Source organism: Ahaetulla prasina, chromosome 2 (genome assembly GCF_028640845.1).
Source record: "Ahaetulla prasina isolate Xishuangbanna chromosome 2, ASM2864084v1, whole genome shotgun sequence".
Classification (NCBI taxonomy): domain Eukaryota; kingdom Metazoa; phylum Chordata; class Lepidosauria; order Squamata; family Colubridae; genus Ahaetulla; species Ahaetulla prasina.
In genome coordinates this window covers 236,508,731-236,529,167 of record NC_080540.1, presented here as the reverse complement: position 1 = coordinate 236,529,167, position 20,437 = coordinate 236,508,731, and the positions used below count along the sequence as shown (strand labels likewise).

The 20,437-nt window shown below is 39.2% G+C and overlaps 1 protein-coding gene across 5 annotated transcripts in view; it reads right to left on the bottom strand.

Annotated features, from left to right (window-relative positions):
- The window catches only part of LOC131191380 (BDNF/NT-3 growth factors receptor-like), a 91,297-nt gene extending 75,847 nt beyond the window's left edge, over positions 1 to 15,450 (bottom strand). For 2 of the 5 annotated variants that reach the window (XM_058169453.1, XM_058169454.1), the window contains exons 1-2: positions 14,012 to 14,188; positions 13,261 to 13,754 (exon numbers count right to left, since the gene is read on the bottom strand). In XM_058169453.1, coding sequence (XP_058025436.1) covers positions 13,261 to 13,517 — 257 coding nt within the window. In that variant the 5' untranslated portion in view covers positions 13,518 to 13,754; positions 14,012 to 14,188. The other 3 variants (XM_058169449.1, XM_058169452.1, XM_058169450.1) reach the window with 3 other exon arrangements.
- Positions 15,451 to 20,437: the final 4,987 nt, after the last annotated feature.

The following is a 20,437-nucleotide window of genomic DNA, read 5'->3' as shown; positions in this document are numbered from 1 at the left end:
GTTCTACTTAAAATGGAAATGTAAGGGTTAACATATAACAACCTGGACAAAAATAACAACGCTATAGTATGGGGGACAGCTTGCTGTATTTAAATTAGTAGTTAGAATATTTATTGCCTAAACAATAAATTAAAGATATATATTTGAAGGATTACAGCATTATTTATCTTATTATTAGGTTTACTTCCTGCCTTTATTTGTACTAGTAAAAAGGATATAGATAATACTCCTGCCTATTTTTTTATAACAACTTCCCTGCAAGGTGGGTTGGGTTGGGTTGAGAAAGAGTGATTGGCGCAAGGTCACCTAGCTGGTTTTCATTAGAGCAGTGGTGTCAAATTCACGGCGTCATGGCGGCATCACGTATCGGAACTTTTTTCCCCTTCACTAAACCGGGGATGGGAGTGACCAGCACATGACGCATCTGGCCCATGGGCCAGGAATTTGACACCCTGCATTAGAGCCTTGATAAAGAACCTATAGACCAGGGGTATCAAACTCAAGGCCCGCAGGCCGGATCTGGCCCACGAGGTGCTTAGATCTGTCCCACAGGGCCGCCCTGGAAACAGTGGAGGACCGGTCCATGGTGCCTCTGTCAGCAAAAACAGAGCTTGGTAGGGCCACAGACAGCCCTCCCGAGCTCCGTTTTCACTGGCAGAGGGTTTCAGGAAACGGTTGCAACCTAAAATGGAGCTTGGGTGGGCTGTTTTTGCTGGCAGAGGGCTGCAGGAAGCCGTCACAGCTGAAAACGGAGCTCAGGAGCCCGTTTTTTCTGGCAGATCGCTCAGACCACCAGAGGCGCCCCGACACAAGTGATGTCAAGCTGGACACATCTACCCTGGCCATGCCCACCCCGGCCCCCAAAGGTCAAACACAACCCTGATGCGGCCCTCAATGAAATCAAGTTTGACACCCCTGCTATAGACTACCAGGTGTTGTTCAAACAAAACTTCCAGTAACCCATGATAGTTAACTGCAAATTAACAACTTCACAGCTATAGTTTATATCATCATCATTCTTTGATCCTGTGCAGACACACTGGGCAGCAAGTGTTTTCTGGCATATAGTTTATATACATTTAGCCAACCAGACACATTCAAAATAAAGAATGAAATAACATAGTTGGGAGGCGTTTCCTAGACATTCAAAATTTTATCACTGGTGAGCATCATGGAGTATAAACTGGTGCGTTATAATATGAAATTAAATTGGTCTTAGCCCAGCCCAGGAGTGAATTTGCCTGAATAAAGTGAGAGCTGCTGGTACTTTGTAAGCATTTTGATATAAAACTTCCACTTTAGCTTCATCTCACTAGGGTATGGATGAAGAGCAGCAAAATTCTCTGAATTTTGTCTTGTCAGAAAGAGATTTAAGAACAAACCTTATCTGACCAAAAGCTTTTTCACAATTACTTTGCCTTGATGTTGCTTATCAAACATTAATATTCTAAAAGCTTTGGCTTTACAGTGGCTTTCTGAGTACAATTGTGAGAAATTCAGTATGTTTTTCTGCTCTCAGAAATGGCTTTTATTTAACTGAATCATCTTTCTAAGTTAGGCAAAAATCATTCTAACACAAGGAGGGCAGATTACTGAAGCCATGTGGTAGAACATGGTGTTCCTTTAATACACTACAGTAAATGAAAACAACCTGAGACATCTAAAGTTCTTTCAACCACTCCAGTCATTAGATCCCCTAATTATTTTGGTCATTAACAAAGCCCAGCATGTTGATATATTTGTTTTCCTCTTTATCTGCACTATGTGATTGGTATCTGATGATCTTGTCTTCTATCCATTTCATAGTCTACTTGAAAGCTGACGTTCCTAAAGTATTGAACTCTGATAATATAACACAGTACAGATGAGTCTCAGATTAATAAACAATACTAGCCTTTTTAAAGAGTACACATGCACATGCATATTACTCATAACATTAAAAATCCAGAACTGGCAAAGGCAAAATACGAATCAGGGACCGCTATCATGTCAGATTGGCATATACTCTATGAACAATGGAGAAGAGGGGGAGAAGTTTCTTACAGTAGCATAATTTAGAATTTGTTAATATTGTTAATTTTTTTAATTTCTATCTCAGATTATACTAGTGAAAATCCTAAAATTGTTAAAAGCACTATTATACAATTACCAAAAAGGCCTCCAGATTCTAATATATGATTACATTATTAGGACAATTTTGGAAATAACTATTACATTCATAAGAACAGGATTCAAGGACAATTTCTCAATCATCATAAAATGTCCAACAAATCTCTCTAGAATAAAAACAAAGAGAAAAGAACTAATGTTTTCCACAAGGTAAGAACATATTCAGGTGACTTCTGAAATATATATTATTCCATTTTTTTGCAGCTCAGATATAATAAAACTAATTGAAGATACCCTTTTTCAGACTTCTGAGACAGCTTCAAGGCTCACATTATTTGAGCTGTAACTACATTAACTTCAGTAAACAAACCAAAATCAACTATAGAAACCAAATAAACCAAAATAAAAGAGGAAAAAAATAACAATAAGGTAAATATTAAGATAAAGATGGCTAAAACTTCCTAGCTAATCCATATATTCACAACAAATGGAACATTAAATGCAAGCTATACAAGCTGGATTTAGAAGAGTCAGGAGTACCCTCAAACACATCACTAGTTAACACTGGATTATGAAAAAAAATAACTTTACTCCCTGTTTATACACAAGTCTTACTCTGCCTGTTTTGGGGAGAATGTGGTTTTCTCTTAAGTAGTTCCTCGATTGGGGTATTGTTTTCTGTTTGATTATTTGGCTGATATTAATCCCTGTTTATTTGAGGCATGTAAGCTGCTGGAGAAAATGTGTTCTGGTCTTTTTTTACTAAAAGTTTGTTTCTTTTAGTTTGTGTGCAAATATGTTGTTTTTTTACGTTTAATGATGGCTGATCCAAGTTATAATATTTATATATTATAACTATTAGGCAGAATGCACCAAAACAGAACCTGTAATTGAGAGTGCAGTAACATACTGGTAAATTTTGAAACATAGCTTATTGTGACTGCTCCAAGAATTCATAATTATATTATCCCACAAGGGTATCTATGTCACTATCGCTTTGTTTTCTACTATTTATATTAACAGAAATTGGCACTCATATTTGATAACAAAAAATTGGTACGCCAAACAACCACTGCATATTTATAGTACATTTTATGAGGACATGTCTAGAGCGTACTTCCAAATATGTTCATCAAGCTAAAAGGGTTCAGTACCCCTGCTTAGACAGCTATGTAAATGTGGGGGGGTAAATCATACTCTAAACCATTCATTGTCTTGCATTCTTTATTTTACCACTCTACTTTTCAAAATTATCTCCAATCCCATACAAGTCAAGCTTTGTAGGTCTTCTCTTTCTCTTAATCCACTACCTTCTCCTTTATATTTTTTCTTTTTGATTAATTCCTCATTCATTGTCTCTGGGTGGCCATATCCATTGAATATACTTCCCAGTGGTCACTCACTTTGATATTCAAAAGACCCATTTATATTTGGCCCCATCTCTTCTGGTTTTATCACACATACTTCTTAAGTAACCCTTTCCCACGACATTCAACATAACTTTCACGTTTCCACTGAAATACCAACTCTCACTTTGGGTAACAAAGTGGAGAAAAGCACACACAGCCATTTTCACTTTCTTCAATATTCATCTCTTGAAGCAGACCACATAAGACTGCATATCTTAACATTTTCCCATCTATTCCCATCTTTAATAAATAATTTACAGAGGTACACAGATGCATTTCTTTGCTCTAATTTTTTGCTATTTAAGTAAAATTTCCAATCGTTCGTTCCATTTTCCCGTGAAATACAACTGTCTTGGATAATTTAATGTTTTCAAAATATTTACAGCATTTATTACTTTTCTTTATAATACGATGTCCTTGAGTTATATCATTGGTTTCAATTCCCTTATTTTATATATCATTCCCATTTTTATTAATTATCATAAATGTTTTTGTCAGAAATCCTACCTTCAGTTTAACCCCAACCGATTACTTTTATTTTTAATTTCATTTTTCTTGTTTAGCCATCTTTAAGACCTTCAGAACAACATTCTAATTTCAACAAAACTGCTCTGCATTTTCTCTGCTTCTTCAAGGTCTAGGTATTTCTAGTTTTCTTTGATTAAATTCTTTGCACCTATCTTCTTTTCTTTTACACATAAGTTTCATGCACAAATTCTAAGCGTGTGATGAAATTGTACAACACAGAAAGGCTTAAACACAGTGAAGCATCCTCAAATTTGTAAATAAGTGCTCTGCTTTTATTTGATATAAAATCCTCTTGATATAAAATCCTTGCTCTTGATATAAAATCCTTGAGGAGACTGTTCTTCCCACAAGCACTCGATCCCCCAATCCACTTCAATGTGATGTAGTCAAAGTTGCTTCTGATATGGTTGCATTTTAATGTTATTGACTTTTTTACTTGGGCTTACAGGGAGACCTCATTCAATGACCACAGTTGGGATTGGCTACTTGGTTGTTAAGCAAAATGGTTGCTAAGTGAAACTGTGACGATGCTTATTATCTTACTTCAGCTTCGCTTTACAGGCCTGTGAATGGTCAGGCTGTGTACAAGGCAGTTTCTAAATATGAAGTATTTGTTTGAAATCCTCCTTAAGCCACACAGAATCAAATCAAACCAAATCATTTATTTATAGTCTTAGATCAATAAATAAAAATACAAAATTTAAAATACAGAAAAAGCAAACAAATTTGAAACGACTAATACTGAGAAGAGGATATCAACTAGTTTTTGCAAATCACACCTGTTCCAAAAAACCTGCAATCTTTGCAGCAATTATCCAAGATAGGTCTTACATACAGTACAAACTAGATCTCTTGAGAAAAAGCAATATTTCAATCTAGCTCCAGTCATCAGAAGACCCTGTGATGGAAAATCCACAATCTATTAAGATCTAAATGAATTTTCTATCCCAATGCTTCTCTTTACCTCAACTCCCACAAGCAACTAAGGCACTGTAAATCTTCAGTCTTTATTTTTTTCTGTTCTTCAGATCTTGAAAGTGTAAGAGCAGTTTTCCATGAATACAGGATATGCTCCCTATGGTACAGCCATTACCCCAAACAACACACTAGGTCTAATCAAGGTTTCCATAGTGTTCATCTCTAAACCTGCTATATTCTTAAAAGATTGTACTGAATACAATATCTCATCAGCTTCACTGGCAATAGCCAGCAATATTTCCTCACTACTAATTTTGCAGGAAGCATTTCCCAAACTTACAGATGGTCAAAAATCATCACATACTGGGACTGGATTTCTGTGGATAAACAAGATCCTTTGTGGCATAGGGAGAGCTTATAATGGATCACTTGCCTCTCATAGTTTCTGCTTGTTGGGTAAGATCAGGAAGAATTGATACACTTCAGGTCCCTTCAATAAAATAATGCCACCTTTTGGGATCTAGGAAGCATGCCTCTCTGTCATGATGCCCACCCTCTAGAATGATATCACCACAGAAATTTGTGCGTCATCCACGCTAACAATATTCAAAAAGTATTTTAGTTATATATATAAGGAAGGATATATCAGCAAAATTAATTGAGGTGGGTAAGCAAGGAAGATATATTGCTACTGAACTTTTGTTGGAGGGAAAGAAGACATTATTAATAGGAGTTTATGCTCCGAATAAACAACAAGAAAATTTTTTCAAGTTTTTACATAAAAGAATAGTATTTTGGGATTATAAATCATATATATTAATGGGTGATTGGAATGGTGTGTTGGATACTCGAAAAGACAAAAAAAGTTTAAGGAAGATTTCAAACCGGGCGAAATTACCAAAGGCTTTTTTTGAAATGATGGAGGACTTGGAATTAAGAGATATTTGGAGAGAACATAATACAGAAGAGAGGGATTTTACCTTCTTTTCTGACAGGCATCAATCATTTTCGAGGATTGATTTTATTCATTTGTATTGTTTTAAAACTGTAAGCCGCCCAAGTAATAGAATAGAATAACAGAGTTGGAAGGGACTTTGGAAGTCTTCTAGTCCAATCCCTTGCTTAAGCAAGAAATCCTATACCATTTCAGACAAATGATATCATTCTGGGGTCAGACAGCCTTAAAATCCAATAAATAAATATCTTTCAAATTTTTCTTCATTAACTTCAGGGAAGTTACAAGTTTCTAAATCCTATAATAAAGCTAATGTGGATTAGTATGGATGGATAGGACTATTAACTGAAAATATCACCATTACTCTAAAGAATAAGAACGGCAACTGCTTTCCTATGCAAAGGAATGCAAAACTGAAGCACAGCATAGCATTTTCTGCACTATCATAACCAGTCTTACAATCAGAGTAGGTACAAGGAACAAAGACTTAGACCTATTGTGAAATTCAAAAGTAAGAGGAAAAACCTGTCTTCCCTTAAACAGAACAATTTTTGGTCCAAATATAGGTGGCCAATATTAATTGTCAAAGGAGAAAAACTATGTGGTCACTAGAATTTGACATCAACTTGATGGCACATAATCCATCAATCATGGTACAACTATATATGTATGTATTTATGTGCAACCACACTGCATATACTTTATACTGCATACACACTGCTTATACATGGATCGGATTGAAATGGGTAAGCCCAACAAAATGCAACCAAAATAATTAAGAACATTGCACAGCTCTTAACTGAGGAAAAATGACAATATTTGGGTCTTTTTATTTAAAAAAAGTTAATAAGGCGGAACAGTTTTTCTTCTCTCAAAATACAAGAATTGAGAAGATATGCCAAAAAAAATACTGTATGCAGTACATAATTGCAACCATGGAATGTGATACCACAAGGTGTGATCAACCTTTAAAGGGTACCAGCAAAATGTGTGGAAAGCAAAATTACTGGTTAGATCTGCAAGATTGAGTGCTATGCACACACTCAAAACACTGAACTAGCCCCAACCTCTCTAGCTTATCATAATTTTATTATATTTCTTTCTGTTATTAGCATATGATGCTTTATTATAAAAGTTAAAGTGAAAAAGACCATAAGGGCATTTTTCTGAATCATATAGCAAAAAAGGATTTGCCTACATATAAAGTAGATCTCTCTGAATCAGAAAGTATTTTAAGTGGAACAAAACTGATTACATGTTGTAAAATGAAACACATGTTTGTCATAATTGATAAATTATTCTTTTCATGCTTCATTAAAAACTGTCCACTACTTATAAAGTTTGCTTAACAACTCTGACAGAGTAATCTCTTAATATTCTATGTATAAGACATTCTTACAATGAATCTTCCATTATACAATCACTACCGATTAACTGGCATCATTAGTACCATCCTAGGAAAATTAAAATAAATATTTTGATTACAAAAAACAGTATCCAATAATTTAGTTCATTGTAGATTGTTGAACTGATACTGAATGTCCTCAGAAGTGGGCATTGGCACCTCGAGGAGGGGACAAGGAAGGGCAAGTGAAAAAACATGCATTATGATATAAATGTTCTTTATGTACTTGTGTGCAAAATTAATAAACAAGGATAGACAAGGGTTTTTGTCATGTGTATCTTCCTCATTAGACCTATGCAAGTAGGAACTACAACAAAATGTTGTGGGATACCTTTACTTCAAAGGAAGAACACCCTATTCAAATTTCCATGGAATTTCTTCCCCTAATCCATTTTAGTTTTCATTTCCAACTGTACTTCAATATACCACAGCCATTTTTAAATTTTACTGGTTCATTAATTTGGGTTGAATATTATGAATTAGCAATTGTGGATTTATTTAGCTCTAATCAAGAATAACCAATTCATGATTCTATTTTATAGTAGTTTAGATTTATTTTAAACCCAATCACTTTCTCTCAGATCACCTCACCTCATAGGGTGGTGGTTGTTGTGAAGAAAATATGAGGAAGGAGTATTACATTTGTTTTCCGCCTTAAGTTATTTATAAAAAATTATAATAAAATATATCTCAACTACATTTTTTATTCTGGGGTAAGGAGAACAATTCTGCAGAAGTAGCAGATTTAGAACTCGGCCTCTAAAAATCAGAGTTTAACATCTTGTATAGGAAAAAAATTCTCCAAGAAACTAAATGTTTCATTAAAAGTTGTGTTCACTCACTGTAAAATAAACTTAATAGATTAAAGGCTCATATAAAGCCAAAGTATTGAAAAATTGATTTTAAAAAACCTTGGAAGAATAAGTAAGGTGGCATTAGGGACAACATAGCCTTCCAAATCATATCTGGATAATGATGCCTTACCTTCTTTTCTAACCATTTCCTATCTGTTTTAGAGCAATACAGCTAACAGGGAATGAAATGTCCCTTTAAAATTGCATAAAAGCAATTTTTCATATAGCATCTCAAATTCCAAATTGTTCTGAGATCGTAATGCATGTATGATTATTCTTTTTGTCTTCATTCTTAAGAACCAATATAGGCAATAGCACAATACAATATATTGGTTGATACTGATTGTATTTGTCTAGGCCTATAGGAGACGCTGAAATCTGCCAAGATTTCCTGTATGTGTTTTCCTTATAATCACACATTGAATGTAACATCTGATTGATGTTGAGTTGTCCTTTTCAGAGAGGACTAAAATTTCAATCCCAAAAGAACTTTCTGTAGAAATAACAATACCCAAAAAGTTTTAAAGAGCAGATATATTAGTTGGTCTTCTTTCAAAGGAACTTTCTCTAAATTAAAAAAAATATATGTAAGGAATAAAGTACTGAAAAAATAAAATATCAAATATCTCTTCTCTCTGATTTCAGCAAACCTTCACTTCATTATATTTTATTCTTAAATTTTATTTATTAAAATATTTGAATTGGTTTATGTAACGTCTGCACACATTTCTTTTGTGGTTTTTCGATGTATGTAATCAGCACATACAGAACTGATTTTTAAAAAACCTGGAATACAGAAGTTTTGGAGGATACAAACTGAACAGAGCAATTAACTTCAATTGTTGGTGTTCCCAAAAGCTGTCATGTCAGTGTAATATTATCTTCTACGAACCCTATCAAATTTTGCTAAACCATTCTGTAAAATGGTTTAATAGAATAAGCCATTATTTGCAATTGCATTTATTTTAGTACAAAAGGAAGAATTAGAAGAACTAGAACCTGAAAGCTCAATGTCCATTTCCACTGAAAATTCTACTATGAAAAAAAATCTGACTTAAACCCCTAAAGTGATTTCATAAGCTCTAAAGTCTAAAGTGATTTTGCTTTCTAACAGAAATATCTTAAACATGTTCTTTAGCATCAGCGACATTAATGTTCATGGCAAAGTGTATCTCTGCAAAGATTGGAATATTTGTGTAACTAATAACCTGCAACAATTGCTTCAGAAGTAGATTATGGTCCATTATGGAACAACAATCATTGCCAATGTATATATGTAACAAAAGCTTTTCAAGCTGGTGCCAGGACCCCAAGGAACAGGATCAAACACAATCTCATTATAAGCATAGGTTTGTAAGATCATGACTATGTTATTCATTAAAACAGGCAAGCAAGTCTGTGAATAACCTACTAAGAGAGTGAAAGAGAGAAAGCCTGATGGAAAAAAATCCCATCTTCTTCCTAATTCTATCAACCTAATTTCCAAACAAAACAAACAAAAACTCAAGGAGTTTCTTTTTACACTCCATACATTCTGGATAAGATGTATTTTTGGGGTGGTAATTTATCTGAACTTCTGATACTTAAAGTAACACTTTTTGACCCAAGTAAAATCTGGGCCTTTGCCATTTTATCTCTCAGCAATTATTCTGTTGGTTTAAAACTTCACCCTTTCTCACTCACCTGAAGGTATGTATTCCACCCATATCTTTTGCCTTTTCCTTTTCTTATTATACCATAAAAAGCACTCTGTGAAAAACATGAATAGGAGAAAGGGCTCAATTTCATTTAGAATACCTTTCTCAATATGGGCTTTCCAGATATAGTATATCAAGCATCCATATATTTGTTAAGCTTTCATAAAACCTATGCACTGTGTATTTTACAAATTCAATACAACTCAACAGCTCCAGGTTAAAGAAAGCTGAAATGCACCTGCTTCAAAAGCACTATGATTTTTCCCCCCTGGTTCTAATAACAAGGCCTTGAATTCTCCTAAATCCTATAAAAACTGTCATGAACCCTAAATTTGTCTTTATCATAAAATCTGACAAAAACATATCAATTCCAAACATTGTTTAGAGAAAACTTTAGCAACAAAAAACATTTTTCATATGAAAGGTATAAGAAATTCCATCATGTAACTATTATGAGTGATAATACAGTTGAGTAGAAAAAAATAGTTACTATTCCTGTGATGCTTTAAGCTCTTCCATGGTGCTAGCTTTGTTTAGTTTCCAAAGCGATACAATGGCATTTTAATTAAGATGTAGCTGCCATACGGATATTGTTAAACTATTAAAGCAGCTAAATGTTTAATTATCATTGAGTATTAATGAACAACCTTGCCTTTTCATCTTTTATGAACATCTTTTAAAGTCAAGGCCAATTTCAGTGCTTCATATCTTATAGAGTAAAATATTCATATACAATAAGTGCTCTTGGGAAATCTGTAATCTTTGTATTAGAGAAACTGCCAGTTTGTAACAGAATAAAAAGCAATTTTTAGTCTAGAGACTAATCCAAATCAAATGATTAAATAGAGATATCAGAAAAGACATAACATTTAGTGTGTTGCTACAACTTTATAAATGTAATGAACATTTTAATTGATCCCAGTGATTGGTTGGGATCTGCAAAATAATTTATAAAATCAATGTTATGTATTTTGACAATCAACAAACAAGCATTAAAATAAGCAATTACAATCACTGCTTGAAACATGAATGTAAAGCAAAGAGCAAAAATACAAAGGCCTTTAAATGCTGTGCAAAGAAACAATTCAAATTCTTTATGCCACATACAGGAACTGGTACAGAATATCTTCTTTAGGATTCCTTTTATAACAAAAGGCAATCCTGAACAATAATTTTCCAAAGTTTATTATTGTATCTGTATATGCTGCAATAACTTTTATTATCATATCTGCATATGCTGTAATAGCTTTTTTAAAAAAGCATAATGATAAACAGTTAAAGCACAGAACAAAATTTTTTGCTGTAGTATAATACTTTATATTAAAAAATTTGCAATAGTAACACTTCCAAGGCAGGTGAGGGAACAAAATTATTTTCTACATACACAGATGTATATACATGAGATGATTGCAGTCAACCATCCTCAACTTCTGATTTCATAAAGAACAAGGCCTGAGTTCAAGAAGAAGTTAATTGCCATGATAGAAACTTAATAGCAATTAAAACAGTCCCACTGGCTGCACATTAGCATTTCAAATAGACTCATTTGGTTTAGTTAAAACATTTAGTCTTAGTTAAAAGATTTACTTTTAAAGTAAATTTGGGGCATGTTGTTAAAACAATCACAGTTTAATCCAAGGTTTCTCAAGCATTATTAACTTGATCTCTTCCTCCTTCCTTTTCAAATTACCTCCCTGACACCACCCTACTGCAGCATCAGATTCTCTGCTGTAAATGTTCACATGCTATTATTGGCATGCATGCATGAACTACAGATTAGGAATATAATCTGACCATTAAACCAGAGGAGGAAACTGAGCCCAATGAGAAGAAAAACAAAATATTTCTGTCTCCCTCTTTCAAATGTATGGATATAGATATGAACATTCTCATGTATGTCAGCTGATTGTATTGATGATAGTCATCTCACAGCTCCAGTATAGACAGACAGTGTGCTCTATCACTGGGCTTCAATCTCTCCATATATACTTTATGTGGAGAGAGAAGGGTCCACCTGCTTGTTATGTTGCACAGCCTCCAAAAACAGTAGCCCTGCAACTGAACACACAGTAAAGTCTATCCTATAGAAACAGAAGGGAAGCATATCTTTATTTACAAACAGACCCAGTTCTTACACATAAGAACATATTCTACAGCAAACAAAACCCATGCATATTAACAAGTTTTAATGTGTTAAACTAAACATAAAAGCTGAGTACATGTACGGAGGGAATAAATACCACTATCTTCCCTGTTTATAAACAGAAGAATATAAACAAACCTCACAGCTTTTACTACCAGTAGTACTATCACACACAACCAACCTATTCAACTTTACTTGCCTTGTTTTCTTTTATTTACATATTGTAGCATTTTTGGCAAAAGAGGAGTAACAGGAATGTAGAAGTTAGCAAGCTTCTCCATAGTAAAAAAAAAAAAACCTGACAAGAGGCAATACAATACTAATGTTCAACCAAAACCAACGCAACCTCTTTGCTCTATTGCTTTATCATTTAGTTGATTCCCAGGAAATTGGACTCAGGGCAATTAAGATTCATAAGCTAAATGCTTTTAAAATTGTATCTGAGGGAAAGTCAAATCTAAATTAGATCAATCCAGGCTTTTAGACGTTCAGCTAGTAGCTTTTGGAGCAAGTGCATTGCTATACAGAAAACATCTCCTCTTACACATTCTTTCCAAAACAGGGACAGGCATATTCTTAAGCAGAATCCCTATAATAAAAATCTATTTGGCTACTGCTAGAAAGCTATTTTGTCCAGTTCACCAAAACAGATTGAAAATGTTTCTGAAAGACTTCAGGAAGGGATAGTAAATGGATTGTGGTGTTTAAAAGCAAACCTCCAGTTAAAAGCGTTTCAGAAGGTTCTCTGTATTTTTTTCCCAGACAAGTGGACTGTCAAGCAACACATGCAGGATCCTTTCCTGAGGTACCTTAAAAGATCCATAAAATGGTGTACGCAGCCAGCACCACCATGGGAGGCATAAAAAGCAGATAAGAAGAGCTATGCTTCATCTCAGTCTTCATTTTATGTACTACTTAAGGAAGGTAGTCCTCTTTCCAAAAAGCACACAGATGCTCTTAAAACATCCAAGATGCACTGTGCAAAAAGATGTATATCTGAACAAATCAAATTGCACATGCAATGCTTACTTAGCATACACCCATACATGTATGTATGTATGTATGTACGTATGAGCCTTGTTTAAATTAATAAGAGGGAATAAAATTTCGCTCTATTGAAGGCTACTAAAAGCCACCCCTCCCAAACTCAACCTTACGGCCGATTCTCGCTCGCTACCCTCATTACTCTTCCCTCCCGTTCTCCCCGGTCCCCAACCCCAACGCCGCTCAGGCAGCACTCACATGTCGGTGACTTTCTCCCGCTCGCTCCTCTTGCCGAGCACGGGGAAGGACACGAGGCTGGCGGCGGCTTCGCTGCACCAGATCCGCTCGGGACTGCAGGCGCACGAGGTGGGGCAAGCGGAGGCGAGCAGCCCCCGCCAGGCGCCCAGCATCAGCCAACACAAGCTCCAGAAGCCGCTCGCCGTCGCCCGGGGCGAACCCTGAAGCCGCCGCTGCCGCCACCGCCAACACCACCATGCCCTTGGCGAGGCCCCCATGTCGCCGCCGCCGCCGCCGCCGCCGCTCCTCGGTGGCTCTTCTTCCCGCCCGCCAAGCGCGATCAATCCAGCTCGGCTGCCGGGACACCGAGCCGTCAGTCACTCGCGCATCCTTTTCCTCTCCCGTCCGGGGGCAGCCGCTCTTTCTGCCTTCCCTGGGAAGGCGGCAACTTCTGGGCTTCGGTCAGACGGCCAAATCTCTCCCGGCTCCCCTCAAAGAGCGTCCGAGGATCAAGCCTGGGAAGGGGAAAAAGAGAGAGAGAGAAGCCCTGTGAGGGGCAGCCGGCGCCTCCTTCGCCGACTCCGATCCGCTTCCCGCCCCGCGAGCAGGGGGCGCCAGCGGCGCGCGCCGGGACGGGCAACGCTGCCCGAGCGGAGAAGCGCCCGACCGTCGCCCGACCCGGGATAGCGATAATTAAGAGCGTAGCGCAGCCCCTCTTCCTCCTCCTCCTCCTCCTCCTCCTCCTCCTCGGCCAGGTGGCCGCTGCCCCTACCTAGGCGGCCGAGCCTTGTCCAAAACTGCAGTGCCGCCGCCACCCAGCTCCGCTGCTCCTGCCCGGTTCCCGCTCGCCGCTCCCGGCGCAAGGCTGAGAAAAAAGGAGGAGGGGGCGGTGGGGGCGTCGTCGCTTTTTCTCTATCCACCCCCCCCCCCAGCCACACACAACAGCCACACGCACAGGCGCTGTCACCCCGCCGCCGCCGCCGCCGCCTCCCGGTCCACGCGCTTGCTGATAATAAAGCGCCCCGGCTCCTGCTGCAGCCCCAAACCGAAGGAGCTGTCACCGGCGAAGTGACGTTGGGCTGCTGACGCAAGGAGGGGTAGAAAAAAATCCCCCCCCAAAAAAGCCGGATTTTTTTTTTGAAGGGGGGGGGGAGAGGAGAGGAGAAGAAGAGGAGGGGAAAAGAGGTGTGGGCAACGAGATACCAATAGTCAGGCAGAGAGTCTGGATGCAACACACACACACACCACGCGCGCACGCGTGAGGATGAGCGAGACAGTCCGTCGCCCTGGGCAAAAAACCTCGAAGCGTATCTCTCTCGTCCTTTCTCTCCCTCTCCCCACTTTTCCTTCTCTCTCCCTCTTTACTTCTCTCTCCTTCTCTTTCTCTCCCCCACTCCCGCTCCCTCTTTCTCTCTCTCCCTTTCCTTGTCTCTCCCCTTCTCTTCCCCACTCCCTCTCTTTCTCTCTCCTTCTCTTCCTCTCTCCCACTCCCTCTCCCTCCTTCTCTCTCTCCCTTTCCTTCTCTCTCTCTCTCTTTCTCTTCCTCTCCCCACTCCCTCTCCCTCCTTCTCTCTCTTTCTCTCCCCCACTCCCTCTCCCTCTTTCTCTCTCTTTCTCTTCCTCTCTCTCTCCGTCTCTCTCCCTTTCTCCCTCACCCCCCTCTCTCCTTCTCTCTCTCCCTTTCCTTCTCTCTCTCCATGTCTCTCTCCCTCTATCTCTCTCCCCTCTCCCTTCTCTTTCTCCCTCTTCTTCTCTCTCTCCCTCTTCTCTTCTCTTCTCTTTCCTTTTTTTTTTCCTTTTAAATAAATCCTGCAGTTTCTCGCCGCCGCGCAAACCCGAGCACTGGGCAATAGCAGCTGCGCCTTCTCCCTTCCAAAACACGCCGGGACGTGATCTGAATAACACCCGGCTTGACCTGCTATTGAAACGCCACCCGGCTCTTTCCCGAAGGGAGGGTGGCTCTCCTCTACGTTTCGCCGCCTTCCGCAGTGCAAGGGACGGCGGGAGAGTCCCGCTTTTCGCTTCCGACGCGCTCGCCGCTCGCCAGTTGCAGCAACTGGGGACTGCTGCGGGTCCTTCGAGGCGGCCTGCGGGCTTTCCTGGGCTAGGAAAAGATGAAGCCCGGGATCGTCGGTGCTGACATTGTAACCCTGTTAAGAATCCAGGAGATGGGTGGAAATCCAACATTCCTTCCAGCTTGCCTGCCTGCCTGCCTGCCTGGTGATCGGGCTAGTCAGCTTTCTCCGCTGAAAGACCCGCGCGTGCATGTCACATGTATGCATGCAATATGTACACACCGGTGAATCTGGAGACAAGATATATATATCTTCCGCAATGCAAATGGATGGATTGATAGACAGACAGACAGACAGACAGAGATCCATACATGCACTAATAGGGAATATACTCGTCTTCAAGCATCTTGGATCTCCTGGCACGTGTGATGGATGGCAGGGATCAAAACAAGTTGTCGCGGAATCTGTCTTTTCATTAGCGGTTGCTCCCTCCCCCCCACCCCTCTCTTTCCGCAGTAATTTAAAAAGAAGCAGGAAAAATGCACCGCAGTGTCTTCAGCCAGAAGCGAGGTCTGGCGTCACCCAGTGCCTGAAATGTGAACTACTCATGGGAACGAAAAACAATCTCATGCGCGTCTTAGGAAGATAAATGTCAGGTGGAGGTGGACACGGAAAAACTGCGAGCGCTTTTCTTCAGTTTGCCATTTCTTCCCCGGAACTCAAGATAGCATGTCTTCTCCGTGTATACTGATGAGACACTGCAACAAAGTATTTTACTCCCTGAATTTCACTCTGATCTTGATTTAACACATTTCTTCAAGGACAAATATCTTTTTTTTAAAAAAAAATCATTGAAGTATTGTTCAATTTCAGTGGTAAGATTCACTTTCAGTGCCGTGAAAAGTGAATTTTCCAGTTCCTGGAGTAGCTTCCAGTGGTGGGTTGCCCCCGGTTCGGTCCGGTTCTTGTGAACTGGTAGTAAAAATGGGGGGGTGGCTCCGCCCACCCATCCGGATGTCTTCATAGACCAGCGGTTCTCAACCTGTGGGTCGCGACCCCATTAGAGGTCGAATGACGATTTGCCAGGGGTCGCCTAATACCATCGGAAATATGGGAAGTATACTTGCGAGTCGAAGAATCGCGCTCCAATGGTTGACTTCACAAGCAGGCTCTTCAAATCGCTAGCCAAATTCAGCTTCAGGCGCGATGAATTAAAAAAGAGAGAAATCTTTGCTCTGATTTCTCCCTCTCAAACCAGCTGCAATCACTCCCAATCGCTAGCCTAATCTGGCTTCAGGTGCGATAAACTTAATAGGGGAGGAGTCTCCGCTTTAATGCCTCCGTCCTCAAGGCAATCGCAAGCAGTTCAGATCGCTAGCCAATATGGCTTCAGGCGCGATAAATTCAAAACGAAAATAATTTTACGGTTGGGGTCGCCACATTGTGGAGAATTGTATTAAAGGGGTCGCCACATTGTGGGGAATTGTATTAAAGGGGTCGCAGCACTATAAAGGTTGAGAACCATGTCATAGACGATCTGTGCATGCAAGTGCGAGTGCGTGTGCAGGATCCTGTTGTGAACCAGTAGTAAAGATAAGTAGAACCCAGCCCTGGTAACTTCTATGCTTTTTTTGACACCCACCGTCACGGCAGAAAATAGAAGGGACTCAAATGAGGTATTTTGGGCAATCCCAGTTACCTACAGAATGTATATTTATTTATACTGTGAGTATAAACTTATAGAAAAGCCTAGTCTCTATAATTTGTCACTATACCAATACCGGAAATAAAATAAATAAATCGTTGGGGTGCTGCTTTCCTCACTGAGTTAGTTCATAAGTTTTTCAGAATAAAAGAGCATACTGCAGAATGAATTTCAACATACCTTTATTTTACTATTTTTTATTTATATCCTACCTTTTATTATTTTTATAAATAACGCAAGGTAGAGAAATACCTAATACCCCTGCTGCCTCCTATTTTCCCCACAACAATGCTGTGAGTGGAGTGTAGCTGGGAGGGTAATTGGCCGAAGGTCACTCAACTGGCTTTCATGCCTAAGGCAGCACTAGAACTCACAACTCTCCTGGTTTCTAGCTTGGTACCTTAACCACTAGACCAAACTGGGTCTTCATGAGTCCATTATGAATTGTAATAGACTACCAAAAAAAATGGCAAATAACTACAACTGATATTGTTTGTAATGTGCCCAATTACCCCTAATCATTATGGGTCTCTTGCGTGAGCAGGGGGTTGGACTAGATGACCTCCCAGGTCCCTTCCAACTCTGTTACTGTTACTGGCTTTGGTTTTCAGAATGGTAACTTGCAATGATACAGAGCATGGTGATGGGGAACTACACCCCCACATCACTTTCTGATAAATAGGTCTTTTGTCATTAATCAAGTTCATCGTGGCAGCCATTTTGTGAAAGTGTTGTAGCTAGCTTTGGGATGTACTCAATTTTGTCCAAATTTTAGTTATTCTTTTATTGTATTGGCTTTAGAAAACTATTCAACTCCCAAATGAAGGTGTGTTGCATCCAAATGTGGATTGTGGAAGCATCTTACGTCATTGAAAGAGGGAAAACAATTAAAAAGAAAATAACGTGTGTCCAAATAAAACTCACATTGTGTTACAAAATATCTTTCAGGAGATCCACAATGAACCTAACCTAGACCAGACAGCACAGCCACATTTTCAAGGCCTTGTGAAACTCTTGTAGGATTTTTTAAATGTCTGGACAGATGGTATTCCAGAGCAGGGGTCTCCAACCTTGGCGACTTTAAGCCTGGAGGACTTCAACTCCCAGAACTCCCCAGCCAGCTTTGCTGGCTGGGGAATTCTGGGAACTGAAGTCCTCCAGGTTTAAAGTCGCCAAGGTTGGAGACCCCTGTTCCAAAGGCCAGGTGCCACAACAAAAAAATTCTGTTACCAAAGTGACATTCATTGATGTCTAGGTTGTATTTCGAACAGTGCCTTGCAGAAAACTAGGAACTATTGGAACTTGCAAAGCACTTGGAACACGTGGGTGTACGAGATGCAGTCATCACTACCTGTGCCACTGCATTTTGGACCAGCCTGTAGCATCCAGGTGATGATCAAGGGCAGCCCCAAGCAGAATGAATTTCAGTAGCCTCACCATGAGGTGACTAATGAGCATCTGAAGGGCCTCCCATTCTAGAAATGGGTGCAACTGGTATACAAGATGAACCTGTGCAAAGGTCCTCATGGCCACTGCTTCTTCAAGCTGTTGGTTCAGGATGAGGCTGGAAGTTGTTGCTAAATTTATTTGCCATCCATCTTGGTTCAAAGTGAATAAAAGAGACTTTTCAAAGATAAAAAAGGGAATATCTGTCTCATTAGCGCAGAGCCTTCATTAACTTCAGGCGCTCGTGAACTCTACATACTTGCCTGAAAAGGAGTTTTGGAAACAAAACAATCTTAATATCAGAAAGGCCTATTCCCTTCAGATTCCTGATCTACACTGCTTAAGAATTACACATTTTTTCCTTAATGTATATGATAAGTTATGGTGGCCTCTACTGGACAACACCTAGATTTGTTCAGTTTAACCACAACAGCATCAGAAAGTGAAGATTATAGTCGAGGTAAGCTAGTAAATATTTAATAATCAATTCTGCCATCGATGTACTAGGCATCATAATTTAGTTCTGTTCTCAGTGGGCTTGCAAACTTCCAGAATTTAACAATTTAACAATTGCCAATTTAACAGTCGGCTATTGCTAACCAATACAAGCTGACGCCTGCACACTACTGGTTACAGTTATTATCAGTGGAAGATTTTAAAGTTTTCTTTGTAATATGTTATTTGACTCGAAGGTCATGGGCAACGATATGGTTGCATAAAAATGACTAAGATATTTATTGAACATATACAGTACATACTATGCATAAGAATTTCTAACATACTGATTCTCATTGTCAGGAATTACATCCATGAGATCAATATTATTTTGTCAAAACAGGTTCAAATAATGTAATAGGAAAGGAAGGAACATTCCCAAAATTGAAGCAATGTGGGCTATAGCAGATAAGCATTGCCTATTAATGAGGATGCTGCTTAATTATACTCCTGCACAGAATATTATCAGTTCTGTTCAGTAGCAGGATGAGCTCATAGAGTGAAAAGTTGGAAGTTTCAAAATATTCTTCTTCAAAATCTTTCTGATTTATCCTCTTATTTCCACCTCCTAAGGTCAGGCGCAATAAATCAGGGGCTAGAATAGAGTTCAAAAGCACTGTGAATTTATTCCATGCAATCTATAATAAGTCAATAGACTTCAAGGGCAACTGGACTTAGGTCTCTTTCAGGAACTTAGGGACTCCAGACTGATAATGTGTTTGATCCGCCCCCCTCTCCCCGGCTCAGCCTGGTCATCTCCTACACCTGCCTTGGTAGAGGAGCTTGGCAGTTTTTGCTTCTACCACCAACTTTCTTCCAGGGAGTTGCCTTTACTGAGCATCTTTGCACGTGAGACATTTGGCTCCCACACCCTGTGCATCTTACAAGTATGGTAAGTACAAGAAGTAAAGCTGGGAAAATGAGATGCATTCTATCATCATTCAGGGCTCTGGATCATTAGAAAAATTGACTAGAGAAGTCACTTCCACCATCCTTTGGGAAACCAATTAATTTTACAAGAAATAGATAAAAATAATATTTAACAAAAAGGGGAAAAATAACTAAAATAAAAGCATCTTAGAAGAACAGGAAAATATGTGGAAAAGAAGAAAAAATGATTCATGAAAGTGTGGTGGTGATTTGTTTCCTACTTTATAATGCAACACACAAAGCATGCAACGACTGAGTTTGTATACATACCAATGGTGGGATTCAAATTTTTTTACTACCAATTCTGTGGGTGTGACTTGGTGGGCATGGCATGGCTTGGTGGGCATGGCTTGGTGGGCGTGGCAGGGGAAGGTTACTGCAAAATCCCCATTTCCTCCCGATCAGCTGGGATTCGAGAGGCAGAGAATAGATGGAGGCAGGGCTAGTCAGAGGTGGTATTTACTGGTTCTCCAAACTACTCAAAATTTCCGCTACCCGTTCTCCAGAACTGGTCAGAACCTGCTGAATACCACCTCTGGTACATACAATAAAATATTAACTACTGTACATTAAGAAATCACAAAATTCTGTGAGCTGAAATCCACAG